We start from the raw sequence: 14,128 nt of genomic DNA on the forward strand, positions 1-14,128 counted from the left end.
TTCGTCTTCACTTAATGTCTCCTGGCGGCAAAAACACATTTCGTCTTCACTTAATGTCTCCTGGCGGCAAAAACACATTTCGTCTTCACTTAATGTCTCCTGGCGGCAAAAACACATTTCGTCTTCACCTAATGTCTCCTGGCGGCAAAAACACATTTCGTTGTCACCTAATGTCTCCTGGCGGCAAAAACACATTTCGTCTTCTCTTAATGTCTCCTGGCGGCAAAAACACATTTCGTCTTCACCTAATGTCTCCTGGCGGCAAAAACACATTTCGTCTTCACCTAATGTCTCCTGGCGGCAAAAACACATTTCGTCTTCACCTAATGTCTCCTTTGCGGCAAAAACACATTTCGTCTTCACCTAATGTCTCCTGGCGGCAAAAACACATTTCGTCTTCACCTAATGTCTCCTGGCGGCAAAAACACATTTCGTCTTCACTTAATGTCTCCTGGCGGCAAAAACACATTTCGTCTTCACCTAATGTCTCCTGGCGGCAAAAACACATTTCGTCTTCACCTAATGTCTCCTGGCGGCAAAAACACATTTCGTCTTCACCTAATGTCTCCTGGCGGCAAAAACACATTTCGTCTTCACCTAATGTCTCCTGGCGGCAAAAACACATTTCATCTTCACCTAATGTCTTCTGGCGGCAAAAACACATTTCATCTTCATTTAATGTCTCCTGGCGGCAAAAACACATTTCATCTTCACCTAATGTCTCCTGGCGGCAAAAACAGTGTACGCATCATGTGAAAAATGATGGCTAAATATTTATATAGATGTGTACACACCCCCGCACCACCTCTCACCAGGTTATGAGTATTTCCTCTCTCCCTACCCGAGGTACGAGTAGAGAGGAGTATGGCTGACAAGATATATATATATATATATATATATATATATATATATATATATATATATATATATATATATATATATATATATATTATATTTATATATTTTATATATATATAATTCTATATATTTTGTATATATTATGTATATGTATATATATATATATATATATATATATATATATTTATATATAGGGAAGATTATTATTATTATAAATGTTATTATTATTATTATTAGTAGTAGTAGTAGTAGTAGTAGTAGTAGTAGTAGTAGTATATCCTATAGTAGCTTTGTGGCCGTATCTTGTCAGTACATTGTTAACCTTTGTCTGCTGACTTACACTGCCTGTTAATCTTAGGTGTGTGTAGCTGGAAATTATCTAAGCTATTTCGTGCGTAAATTTTGTTTAAAGGAACAAAAGATACCTGAAATCGCTCATTTATGACAAATTAAATGCTTTCAAAATAACCCCTATTCTCTCTCTCTCTCTCTCTCTCTCTCTCTCTCTCTCTCTCTCTCTCTCTCTCTCTCTCTCTCTCTCGTAGGGAGTGCCGTAAGTGAACGAAGCTATGCACGGTACATGAGAGGCATTACATAAGGGGCCTTGCAACTTCCCCTCCTTCCCTAATTTCATCTACAGTTGCACCATATTCATAACTGCTAGAAAATATGAATATTGTGTTTGATTTGATTTCCATTGACTCTTCGTCATCCTCATATATGGAGTCCAACCTGTCGAGATCATCAAAAGGCTGATCTTACGTAATCTTGGTCAGTCCAAGATTCTCTCTCTCTCTCTCTCTCTCTCTCTCTCTCTCTCTCTCTCTCTCTCTCTCTCTCTCTCTGTGGCAGTTCAACTTGTGGGCAGTGTATTTCTATCTATCTATCTAAACTTGTATTTCAAGTAGTAGTCATTATCTCAAATAAGGTAGATTTTGAAAGAAAGGATACTGGCTAGTTATGTAAAAAGTAGGACGAAGGAAACGAAGGACCTTGACGTTGTTCCATAGCAAAGGAATGTTGAAGACATGATGCTGTAGCTACCGTCCTTCCAAGGAAAAGGACACCAGTTTCATAGAAATTTCGCCCAACAGGTTTTGTGGGTCAGAGGGAGGTACGGTAGGTTGGAGGAGTTTGTAGTTCTGGAGGGAATTCAATGTGTTAATCTCTCTCTCTCTCTCTCTCTCTCTCTCTCTCTCTCTCTCTCTCTCATGTATAAAGACATTTAATACTTATTCCTTCATTTCTCTTATACGACGCACACACCCGCCCCATTCTCTTCATTAAATTTTTATAGTTGATATTCAGAGCTCTCTCTCTCTCTCTCTCTCTCTCTCTCTCTCTCTCTCTCTCTCTCTCTCTCTCTCTCTCTCTCTCTCTGAAAAGCGTTCTATGTTTTTATTTTCTGAATTCATAGATTTATTATATTCACATTTGATTTCCACTTATATGTTCATATTTTCCTGTTTTTGCGTTTCCGGTAATAACGGATATTGGTATTCTTATTTGTCTCATCCCTTTTAGGTGGTTGCCCTATAGTCTTCATTATAATCTTGTCCTCATCAGGCCTATGTGGCCATTTCGACTTCCATGGCTTTCCTGCTTTCTTCATATACATATTACTCTCATCATATTTAGGTGGCCGCCCTGCGGTCTTCTTTATAATCTTGTCCTCGTCAGGCTTATTTGGTCATTTTGACTTCCATGGACGTCCTGCTTTTCTTGATATTCTTAATACTCTCATCATACATATGTGCCGTTCTTTATAATCTTGGCCTCAGGTTTTTGTTGCCATGTTGACTTCTATGGATGTCCTGCTTTCTTGTAATTCTTATTACTCTCATCATATTTAGGTGGCCGCCCCACAGTCTTCTTTATAATCTTGGCCTTATCAGGCTTATGTGGCCATTTTGACTTCCATGGACGTCCTGCTATTTTGATATTCTTATGACTCTCATCATATATAGGTAGCTGCCCTACAATCTCCTTCATAATCTTGTCCTCATCAGGCTTATGTTGCCATTTTGACTTCCATGGACGTCCTGCTTTCTTGATATTCTTATGACTCTCTTCTTTGTAATCTTGTCCTCATCAGGCTTATGTGGCCATTTTGAGTTTATGGACGTCCAGATTTCTTTATATTTGTATGATTGGCCGTCTTACAGTCATTTTTATGATCTTGGCCTCATCAGGCTTACGTGGCCATCTTGACTTGTATGAACGTCCACCTTTCTTGATATTATTATCCAAATTCCTCATAGATCCTTTTCTCCGCTTATGATTATACGATGGTAATGGCCGTTGTCTAGAGGTATTTTATTGGCATGGTTGTAATCCGAGTTATTCGTTCTAGTCTGTTGCAATGCGAGATGAAAGACATGAAGTATACACACAATCAAGTTTAATTCTCTCATGGCTCTCTAATCATTTATGTCCTGTACAGCCGGAATTATACCACGACGAAAACACTTAAAGATTAATGCATCACCTCATATACATTTTTTTTTTACTTTGATATTAGAGGAAGTATATAGCTATATAGGGATCTGAAGTTGGTCTAAATGATTCCACTAGAAAGAATACGAATAAGAAATACTTTTAGTTCTCATGTTTCTCTACTTCAATATTTTTAAAGATATTTCATTTGTACTTATCAGGCTTTATGAGTCCTATTTAAAATTCACTGCGGAACATTTCAACTGTGAATTGAAATTTTCCTCCTTGGTGTTCGCGGAATTTCTCAAGAAAGGAACACTGAAATCTGATAAGTTTACGGTATGAGCAGTGAGCGCAAGTGGTGTTTTAACCAATGATTTTAGCCTTTTGGAAGCATTTTAAATTTGGTCGAGGCTCTCCGAAGAAAGAACTGCAAGTAAATTAAGCCTTCTGGAAGTGTTGTAAACGTTTATATATCCATATATATATATATATATATATATATATATATATATATATATATATAATATAATATAATGTCTTTTAAACAAAACTTGCCATTTATGTTTTTTTTTGTGGGAAACCTCATATATATATATATATATATATATATATATATATATATATATATATATATTGCAAAAGAACCATAGGGTAAATGAAAATATGAAATATCGAAACTAGTCAGGATTTAGCCTTATAATTCTCTTTATAATTTTCCCTGTGGTTCTTTTGCATCTGAGCTTCATGTTTACCTGTGATTTATATATATATATATATATATATATATATGAATGGGAGTTTTGCAAGGAAATTTGCCTTATATTGTGTATGGGTCTTTTTGCGGTATAAGTGCCCCCATGGCTGCATATTTGCTCTATTTTTTTTTGTACTTTACAATGGTACTCCATAATAATTAGGTTACCCAAGCTGGTCTATAAAGGCAAAAGGTCAATTTTCACGCCCAATCTGTTGGAGGCAAAAGGGGCGTTCTCTTCCTGTATGGTGAAAGGGAAACAAGTCTGCAAAAAAAAAAAAAAAAAAAAAGGAAGCAAGGTTGTGATTGGGTTCACAAAGGAGAATGGGAAAATTTGATGAGTTGTTTAGAAGGAAAACATTAATGGACGAAAGAATAGTTTGATGTAAAGGAAAGAGACAGTATAATGGGGAGGTATCGGAAAGGAAAGAAAGATAAAAATTCAGTTTTGGGAAATACTGAGATAGAAAAAGCCAATTTTCAGGTAATGGAAGTGAGACAAGGCATTTTATTCGATAGAAATTCACAAATTAAAAGAGAAATCTAGTCAAATTGGAAAACATATTTTTGTACTACATGTCACAGAAAATTATGAAAAGTTTGAGAAGAAGCCAATTTTTAAGTAATAATAATAATAATGGTAACTAGAATAGCACTCAGTGCTGACCTCCGCCACTGCAGCTTATTTCTGGAAACCAATGTGCCTTTCCCAGAATCAATGAATCATTTCCAGCTCTCTACATAGCAGTTTAAAATCCCTGCAAGTTTCGTCACTTTACGATTGAACTTGTTGCCGTATGGTTAATTACCGGAATTTGACCTTTTTGTTGACCTTGACCTTGGAATCGAACTTGACATTCGACCTTCACATCTCTTTACATAACAGTTAAAAATCCCTGCAAGGTTCGTCACTTTACGATTTCAATTGTCGCCGTATGTTTGATGACCGGAATTTCACCCTCTGCTTGACCTTGGACCCGATTTTTACCTTTGACCCTAACATGTATTAATTGGCGTGGATTTTCATACACTCAAATGTGAACCAAGGTTGAAGTCTATATGGCAACGATATTCAAACTATTGACTGATTGCGTGAATTGAGCATATTGCTTGACAGTGACCTTGACCTTCCAAAATTTAGTCATTTCCAGCTTTTTTCATCACAGTTAATCCCCGCAAGTTTCATTACTCTACGATTTAGATTGTAGCCAGGAATTTGTTTACCAACAAACACACACACAAACAGGGGGTAAAACATAACCTCCTTCAATCTTAGTTTATTGGACAACATATTTACATAAGAGATTTTTCTCTAAGATTATTAGCCTAAAAAACAACATGAAAATGTACCGGTATATTCATATAATAAGGAAAAGTAGTAGTTGTAGTAATGGTATACACATTGAAATTGTAAATATTAAGCTTGAAATCAGTTAGAATTTTGGGAAACTAAATCAAGAAAAATATTGGTAGTTGAATGGCAGGACAGGATTAGAAATGAAACTATAAGAGAGATTACTCAAGTGCGATATGTAGATGAGATTATGGTGAGGGGTAGATAGACATCTTGGAGGAAAAATAGTATTAATCCTCCTAGATAGAGATAGTTTGGGCATGCTCTTCGCACTCCCCACGAGAGATTAGTTCACCAAACGTTTGTCAAGGCTCCACAAGGCACTAGAAGAGCTGGAAGACCCAAGCCTACATGGCTGAGGACTATGAAGCGCGAAGTAGATGATGATGAAGAAGGGAGAAGTATTGCGTCAATAGGCGTGGGAGATAATGATGAAGATATATATATATATATATATATATATATATATATATATATATATATATATATATATATATATATATATATATATGTGTGTGTGTGTGTGTATGTGTACAGTATAATCTAAATATTTATTGACTAATAGTTTCCAGGTGTTAGGAGTGTTAGCAGACTTGTGAATTTGGCTCTACTTGCACACACACACTACTTATAGTACTATATAGTAATTCATTCTGTATAAAACAAAACTATGCATACATACATAAGGACATACAAATTTGTATACATCCATACATATATATATGACAGCGAAGCACATGTATATTTATATAGGTGAGGAAAAAATGGCTCTAATTTCTGAGTAGGTAAAGCATATAACAGAAATTTTAGAAACGAAATTATGCGAAAGAGACTTTCGATATAATGAGGGTAGCAGAAGTCAGCCTTAAAACTGAAAACCACCATCGCCTGAATAGATTCTATCAAAACGACTTCGCCGAATAGGTTTACAACCGTATGTGAATATAGACTTAAAACTCAGGGAAGCGCGATGCTCTGACGCAATAGAACCACAAGGAAAATGAAATAGAAAATATAAGATTAAGGCCTGGCTAGTTTCGTGATACTTCTTTAGAGGATTGATTTATTGAGTGAGGTCTCTTTATTTTTTCATGTGGTACAGTGAGAGTACGAATATACTTACAGATATTTTTAAACCAGTACATCTCGTCCAAACAAAATGCCTGGCTTATATTTTGTAAATATATATATATATATATATATATATATATATATATATATATATATATATATATATATATACATATATATATACATATTTATATATATACATATATATATATATATACATATATATATGTTTATATATATATACATATATATATATATGTTTATATATATATGTTTATATATATATACATATATATATATGTTTATATATATATATGTTTATATATATATATATATATATATATATATATATATATATATGTGTGTGTGTGTGTGTGTGTATTTGTGTATATTAGACAGAATGCCCTTAAAATCTCTTTGATTGTAATGGTAATTACATGTTATACAGTAGATCTCACACTAAAAATGAGAGTTTATTCCTGATACATACATCGTCTACATGATAGTAAAAGAGTTTTAATTTCCTAATACGATTTTGTTCCAATCGCAAACGACTGCAGAATAGTCCCCTTTAAATTTACGTCAAACCAGTTACGCAAAGGACTGAAATGTGACATGATGACTGTAGACAAGAATGTTCTTTCCAAGACGTTTAGTAACCCTATTAAAGACTGTGGTAAAGTGCGTCCCTACTTTGGTGTGACTGTTTCCAAGGGCATTTGCATCAGTGAGACTGCCGAACCCTTTTTCCTCCTGTGTCAGAATCTCTTTGTCAAAGAGACATATTCTCTTTATCTCGTTGAGGGTTAGTGCCATCGGGGCGCCACAAGCGGGGCACTCTAGGCATTGCATAATGGTCTCTTTAGCAATTCTCCGGCCTCTAACTGCACTCACTTTTTAGCCATCCTCTGAATTGCCTCCCTGGTCTCAATGCCAGAAGGCCCAGCCTAAATGCATAAATCCAATATCCATTTCTACTTTTGTCCCATATGGGGTTCCTAATGCCACCAATGCAATACACGTGGATACACTACTCGTGGATTACTGTAGGCATTATTTAAGAGTGTCCGCTTCGTCTCTTCGGCCTTTTCTTTTCTCTACCTCCGTTCCTGCTTCCTTTCGTCTGTCTTGCTGACCAACCTCTTTACACATATTCATTCTTCACAGTGCAAATGCAGCCTCCCCCCCCCCCCCTTTCGTTTCACCTTAGCGCTGAATGGCCTCACCGGGCCCCACCGCGGGTCCATATTGCCTAGTTACCATTACTTGAACTAAATCTTTGCTCCTGTCAGCTTCCCCCCCCCCCCCCCCCCATGGGTAGAAGTATTGTTTGGTGATGGTATGATAAGTCTCATATGAGGTTCCCGAAAACAGTAAGTAGTGAAGTCCTGGTTTCGTTTACCCTATGGTCTTCTGCTAATAGTTTAATCAACTTTCTTATTGATACTTTTGCTTAACATTAGTCCAGAAATTAATTTGATCACTGCTCCCTTATTACCTGGTTGACTTACAAATGTGTCCTCAGAAGGGGACAGAAAAATTCTCCTTTTTCTAAGGACAACAAAATTTAACTCATATCTAGAGTTTATATTTTACATTTATTATCACTATGGTGTCGCATTCCTGCTGCCATCTCGCTCATTCCCATACCAGTTACTCCAACCTTCCCGATTCCCGAAACGGTCAACACTAGTCCCTTTATTGAAAGAAGTAACTTGGAATGAGATGTTGCAAAAGGCCAAATGGATTTTCTCTTAATATTTCGTTTATATTGAACTCCGCCGAGCAATTTGCTTTCCTTAGCATTGCTCGTTTTACTTTATCGCATTCAACTCTCATTGCTTAATATAGTCCAGCACCTTTCCCATAGCTTTCAAATAACACTTTCCTGACTTGTGTTCCTTCCTTTTCTCATCTTCACAACCTTAAAAGCATTGTTTGTTTCGTCCTTGTTGAGTTCTATTCTGCTGTCACATTTTTTAAACATTTTCCTCAAACTCTTACGTGAACATTTTAGTCATATGTATAAGCAGCTTAAAACAGCATCCTATCTGTACTCCAATGTAGCTTCCTCTATTACAGTGATGAATGATAAGGTCTTAGGATTGCTCCTTGATGAAAATTAACATTGATTCAAAAAGTAGTTAAATAAATTTCCTCAGTTTGTAAATCGTGTGCTGAGATGCAACATCTACTGTACTTCTTTATCCAACAGAGAGAGAGAGAGAGAGAGAGAGAGAGAGAGAGAGAGAGAGAGAGAGAGAGAGAGAGACCTTGGGCGCTCAAGTTTGGTCTTGCATTAATTTTCGAACTATGGAGCCTGTAATCGTTCAGTCCATCTTAAAGAATTCACACCATTAATCCTCCCGTCGTCAGTCCTACCACATCCTGGAGGATAGAGTGGAATCCCGTGGCATTTTAATCCCCCGTCTCCGGTGGTGTCATTAGCTTTCTGTTCAATCGGTCTGTGTTCTCATATTGCTTCACGTAGATTTCTATTCCCATTCCTGATGTTGTCATTGATTGACGGACTCAGTCTACAGTTTTTTTTTTTTTTTTCATAGCTGCTTCAGTAATTAATTATTAGCCAACTAATGGAATCATTATGACTTAAATAAAGGGGGTGAGGATAAATGACACAACAACAATTACGGCCGTTTCTAGTTCAATGCAGCGCAAAGGCCTCAGACATATCCTTATTCATGTCTGGGGTTTGGTCAGTTTTCATCACCACGATGGCCAATGCGGATTGATGATGATGGGAGACTTTAATCTGATCGCTCACATCAAACCACCCTGGTAAAAGTGGCCCTAACTAGTACAGATTTGCTGATCATGTCTATACACTAACCCTTTCACCACTGCGGATACGAAAATGGAGGGAATGAACGAATGACGCATCATTGAGGCAATGAGCTTTGTTGGCAATTGATCTAAGACTTTCCATTTCTCCTTTTTTAGTTCTGATCTCGACAGACTCTGAATAGACATCCGGTAATTTAATATGATCACGTTCGATAGCTCCCAGTAACTGGTACGGCGTACACCTCAGTCTGTACTCCTCTCCATCGAGTCTTTTGTTTTTCTCTTTTGTGAGAATAAATTCAAAATCTAATTCGTCGAAGCTTTGTTTCGTAATAAATATTATTTGTTGAGATATTGAATTCTCTTTATCTTTATATTTTTTATAGGAAAGATTAATGTCATTTCTTAAAAGGGTAGAATGAAGGGGGATTTGTTAAATTCATTCCTCCTCTCCTACCTCTTCTCTTTCACCGCTGCAAGGTGCTACCTCTCTCTCTCTCTCCACACATGCATACGAGTATGTATATATATATATATATATATATATATATATATATATATATATATATATATATATATATATATACTTATATATATTTTATGTATTTGAGTAGCGTGCCTAGAAGTTTTTAAAGAATTTAATTTGAGAAAGTATCGGAATTAACATCTTAAGATTTGCTGATGACATAAATGTGTTTAGTGAATCATGGGGGAAATTGCAAAAGATGATAAAATATTTGAATAGAGAAAGCAGAAATGTAGGACTGAAAATGAATATGAGTAAAACTAAGTTAATGTTCAATGAAAAAAAAGAGGCAACAAATAGGGGTTATGGACGAAACTCTAAAGATTGTTAACGGACATAACCGAAATTAAAAGAAAGACGAACATGGGATAGAGAGCTTTTGATAAATAAAATGAGATTATTAAAAGTAAAATGTCACTTTCTCTGAAAAGGAAATTCATCAGATGGTCTTACCAGTATTAACTTATGCATCAGAAACTTGGAGCTTTACTGGAGTCTTACAATATAAGCTAGTTACAACTCGAAGAGCTATAGAAAGAATAATTTCGGGAATAACACTAAGAGACAGAAAAAGAGCAACATGGATATGAGAGCAAACTAAAGTAGAGGATATGCTAGCATGTAAGAAAAAGAAGATGGACATGATCAAGACATATATTGAGAATGACAGGTAATAATTGGACAAAAAGAATAACGGAATGAGTCCATGGAGATTGCAAAAGAAGCAGGGGAAGGAAGAGAAGACGAGGGATTGACGAGCTAAGAAATTTGATTTATACTATATATATTTCATAAAATTAATGTTAAGACAAGAGTTCAATCTTGTTAAGAGTACACACACACACACATACACACACATATATATATATATATATATATATATATATATATATATATATATGTGTGTGTGTTTGTGTGTCGCCTTCCTGCTCCGGATCAGTGTCCACATATCATAGACTAGCCTTTAGTCACGAGAGGGGGTAATTGTGCACCTCCTCCCGGAGAGTGAGTAGCATTGTTGGATGGAGGGTGGGGGGTGGGGAGCAGTGTCCCAAGGCCCTGGACAGGGAAATGGATGTACTATATGAACTTTTGATTTTGTACAGTTAGAGCGTTAACCTTTCTAAAAGTATCATGGCTTTCGGAAATGTAATTACCGTATCTTACCATCACAGTGTAGATTTCACAGAATTAGTACTATAGGCTTGGCATATTAAGGGTGCACCAATGCTTTCCTTACATATGAGATGTTAGTGTAACTTGGAGCGTCACTTGATTAATAGGAGGCAGTCTGAGGATATCCTCCCTGTGCAAAGTGTATAAGTCACTTACTTGATAAAGTGGTTAAAATGTTCTAGGATGTTATTTATGTCCATAGATATGGACCATTGTGTAAATATATGTGTATATATATGTATGTATAATATACTGTGTATATATATATATATATATATATATATATATATATATATATATATATATATATATATATATATATATATATAATAGGTAGATAGATAGATGGATAATTTTATTCATAAAAATACTGTTAAGAATACCCATTAAAACACCAAAGAAATGTAAATTATTTAGCTTTATCCACAATATAACACTTTGAGAATATTCCTCAAGATCTTTATTCACTACATGCCATGAAAAGGAGTGAGTCTTGCTTCAGTGTCTTTTTTTTAAGCCTTAATTACTGTATGTTATCAACAGAGGAAGAATAGTGCTTTATGCCTTAAGTTTCAAAAAACGGTTTAGTATTTACTGCATTTTATTACCACTGGAAGGACCGATAAAGCCTGATGTTTTACGTCCGTAGATTTTTTTAATGGTTTCTGATTAGAACCTTTTTTTCTATGGGTTCTAATTAGCGTTATGAACCAATTTCAGCCTGCACTATTTTTTTTGCGGTTTATATTTTATTTTTTTTCGTATAAATTAAGCACGTTTTCAATTACACTAGTGGAAAAGTAATTATTTTATCCTGTAAATTTTAAAACTAGTGAGTTATCATTTTCAGCAGTAGTGGAATCTGCTATTTATCTTACTTTTATTATGAATTAATCCTACAATATTGGAACACTCCTTTTGTTTGGAAACAGACAACCGTTTCGAGGATGAAATCAAGAGATAATTTACTAATAAATATGATTTTATTATGAGTAATCATAAAAATTATGACATACAGTATAACACAAAATGCTTTTTAATAGAATAGACGAACATAATGCAAAAATAACTTCTACCTAAGAACTAACCCTAATGAGATGACTAGTGCACTTAACACGTTTTGTAAGTAATACAAGTAACTATGTTGAAATAATTGACTCTCTGTTAACAGGTAACTTGATATGTAAAGTTATTTCATTTACCTTTGCAATAGGAGCCGTAATTATGTACTTCTCCATGTATACATGTTCTTATGTGGCTACTCGAATGTAGCGTGTCGGTATTTTTGTAATGTACAGTATTCGTTACAGTTAACATAGTTGAACATGCGCTGTAAGTATGTATGTGTATATGCAGTATACACACATATATATATATATATATATATATATATATATATATATATATATATATATATATATATATACACATATATACATATATACATAGAATCAAATTTCAATTGCGGTTAGTACACTGATGAGGTAGTTAAACTTACTCTGTCTTATAAAGGATATAATTCAAGTGAATTTAAGCTCGAGAATAATTAACTGTTTATGCTTATCTGGAGGATTTTGTTACATCTAAGACCAGCAGAAGTGAAATGAAAAATAGAAGTGATTGTCGTGGCATTGCAATGAAGAAAGTGACATTTCCCATCGTTGTTGTCTTTTCAAAATGGCGGTCGTCGGTTTTTCAAAATGGCGGATTCTGGTTGATTTTCATGACACGAGGAGATGGCTTATTTTCCTTCTAGGATTCCAAGAATATTGGGATTTGATGTAAACGGGTAGCGTTCCATTCAGTCAGGATTCCAAACCAAGTCCTTCTCCCCTTCTTCAACTTCTAAGTAGGTTCCATGTCTCTTGTCCCTTTCCCAATAAAGCCAAAGTCTCCAACGACCCCCAGAAAGGGTTAAAAAAAATCTGGTACAGAGACAGTTATCGTTATTATCGCCATCGAGATAAGTTAGGCAATTTGTTTATCAATAACACGTCTATCTCTGTAATCTTGGGTCTTCCAAGGCTACTGCGCTATTGGCGGCCTAATCTAACCCTTTATCAGCGTTTGTCCTTTTTTCATGTTCCAATGTTCGTTTTCTTGTGACGGCCTTTTTTTCCCCCGTTTCTCCCTCTTTCGGGGTTTCTAATGAATTTGACGAAATCCATAATGACTAAGAGAAGACATGTCTGCGTCTTTATTCATTTATTGAACTATATCAATGGCTTAAATAGTATACAAAATTAATTTTATGACTTTTCATTGAATCGCATTTTTTTTCTATTGATGCTAGTGGGACAAAATGCAAATAGGGATGGAACACTTCCAATTCTTTTGTATTTCTCTGAGATGGTTTCTATTTCGTTCTTCCTTTGATCCTTTCTAGATGAAGCAAAAACCCTTATAAAAAAAGAAGCAATAAATGCTGTTCACTGTCGTCCTCTTGAGGTGAATATAAATTAGGATAATGCAATGGTAGGTAATGGCGATGATGTCTTGGCTCGGAACAATGGTGGGGATGATATTAAACGGCATGAAGATAATGCAGGATGCTTTTCTAACCGCACGTGGGTTGCGGATGGGCGCCAGCGGAGGGAGGCTGCCCTAAGTTCATTTTGTTACTGCGACAACTGTACAGACTCTCCATGATGGCGCCCAGTTTGATGGCCAAGGATTGCACGTACTTCCCCTGCGAAGGAAGAAGGAACTCTGTTAATTAAAAAGGAACTATCGAATTTGTAGCAATGTATGGAAGAGTTGATTATCTTTGGGGAAAGTTTATAAAGGTAAAATTAGTTTTTGGTGGATATTAAAATGATGATGGTTTGTTGGGGAAAATTGTGGCATAGTTAAAAGAAAACATGAAAGTTTTCTTTTGATTTTGGTATACAGTAATTATCTTTGTAAAAGGATGAAACGATTTAGATTAATTTTGTTGATTGTGAGAACTTTCATATTTTCTTGATTATGGGAAAAATTTATTTTTCCAAGAGGGGTTTTTGTTAATATATAACATCAAATTAAATAAAAATAATTTGAATAAAGAGTCTTTAACTTACAAATTGTTCAAGGTTTTATGCAATATCATGAAAACGTGAAAAAGTAACAGTTTACGTAATCGTCAAAAGTGATATTATCTTTGAAT

General features: G+C 35.2%; 2 protein-coding genes across 2 annotated transcripts in view; one reads left to right on the top strand and one right to left on the bottom strand.

Moving 5' to 3' along the window:
• The window catches only part of LOC137631093 (nuclear pore complex protein Nup93-like), a 479,887-nt gene that overhangs the window by 267,298 nt on the left and 198,461 nt on the right, over nt 1-14,128 (top strand). The window lies entirely within an intron of this gene.
• LOC137631092 (uncharacterized) overlaps nt 13,337-14,128 on the bottom strand; it is a 2,735-nt gene continuing 1,943 nt past the window's right edge. Inside the window, exon 3 of the mRNA XM_068362727.1 lies at nt 13,337-13,672. Within this exon, the coding sequence (XP_068218828.1) occupies nt 13,541-13,672 (132 nt within the window). The 3' untranslated portion in view covers nt 13,337-13,540. The remainder of the gene's footprint in view (nt 13,673-14,128) is intronic.

Source organism: Palaemon carinicauda, chromosome 39 (genome assembly GCF_036898095.1).
Source record: "Palaemon carinicauda isolate YSFRI2023 chromosome 39, ASM3689809v2, whole genome shotgun sequence".
Classification (NCBI taxonomy): Eukaryota; Metazoa; Arthropoda; class Malacostraca; order Decapoda; family Palaemonidae; genus Palaemon; species Palaemon carinicauda.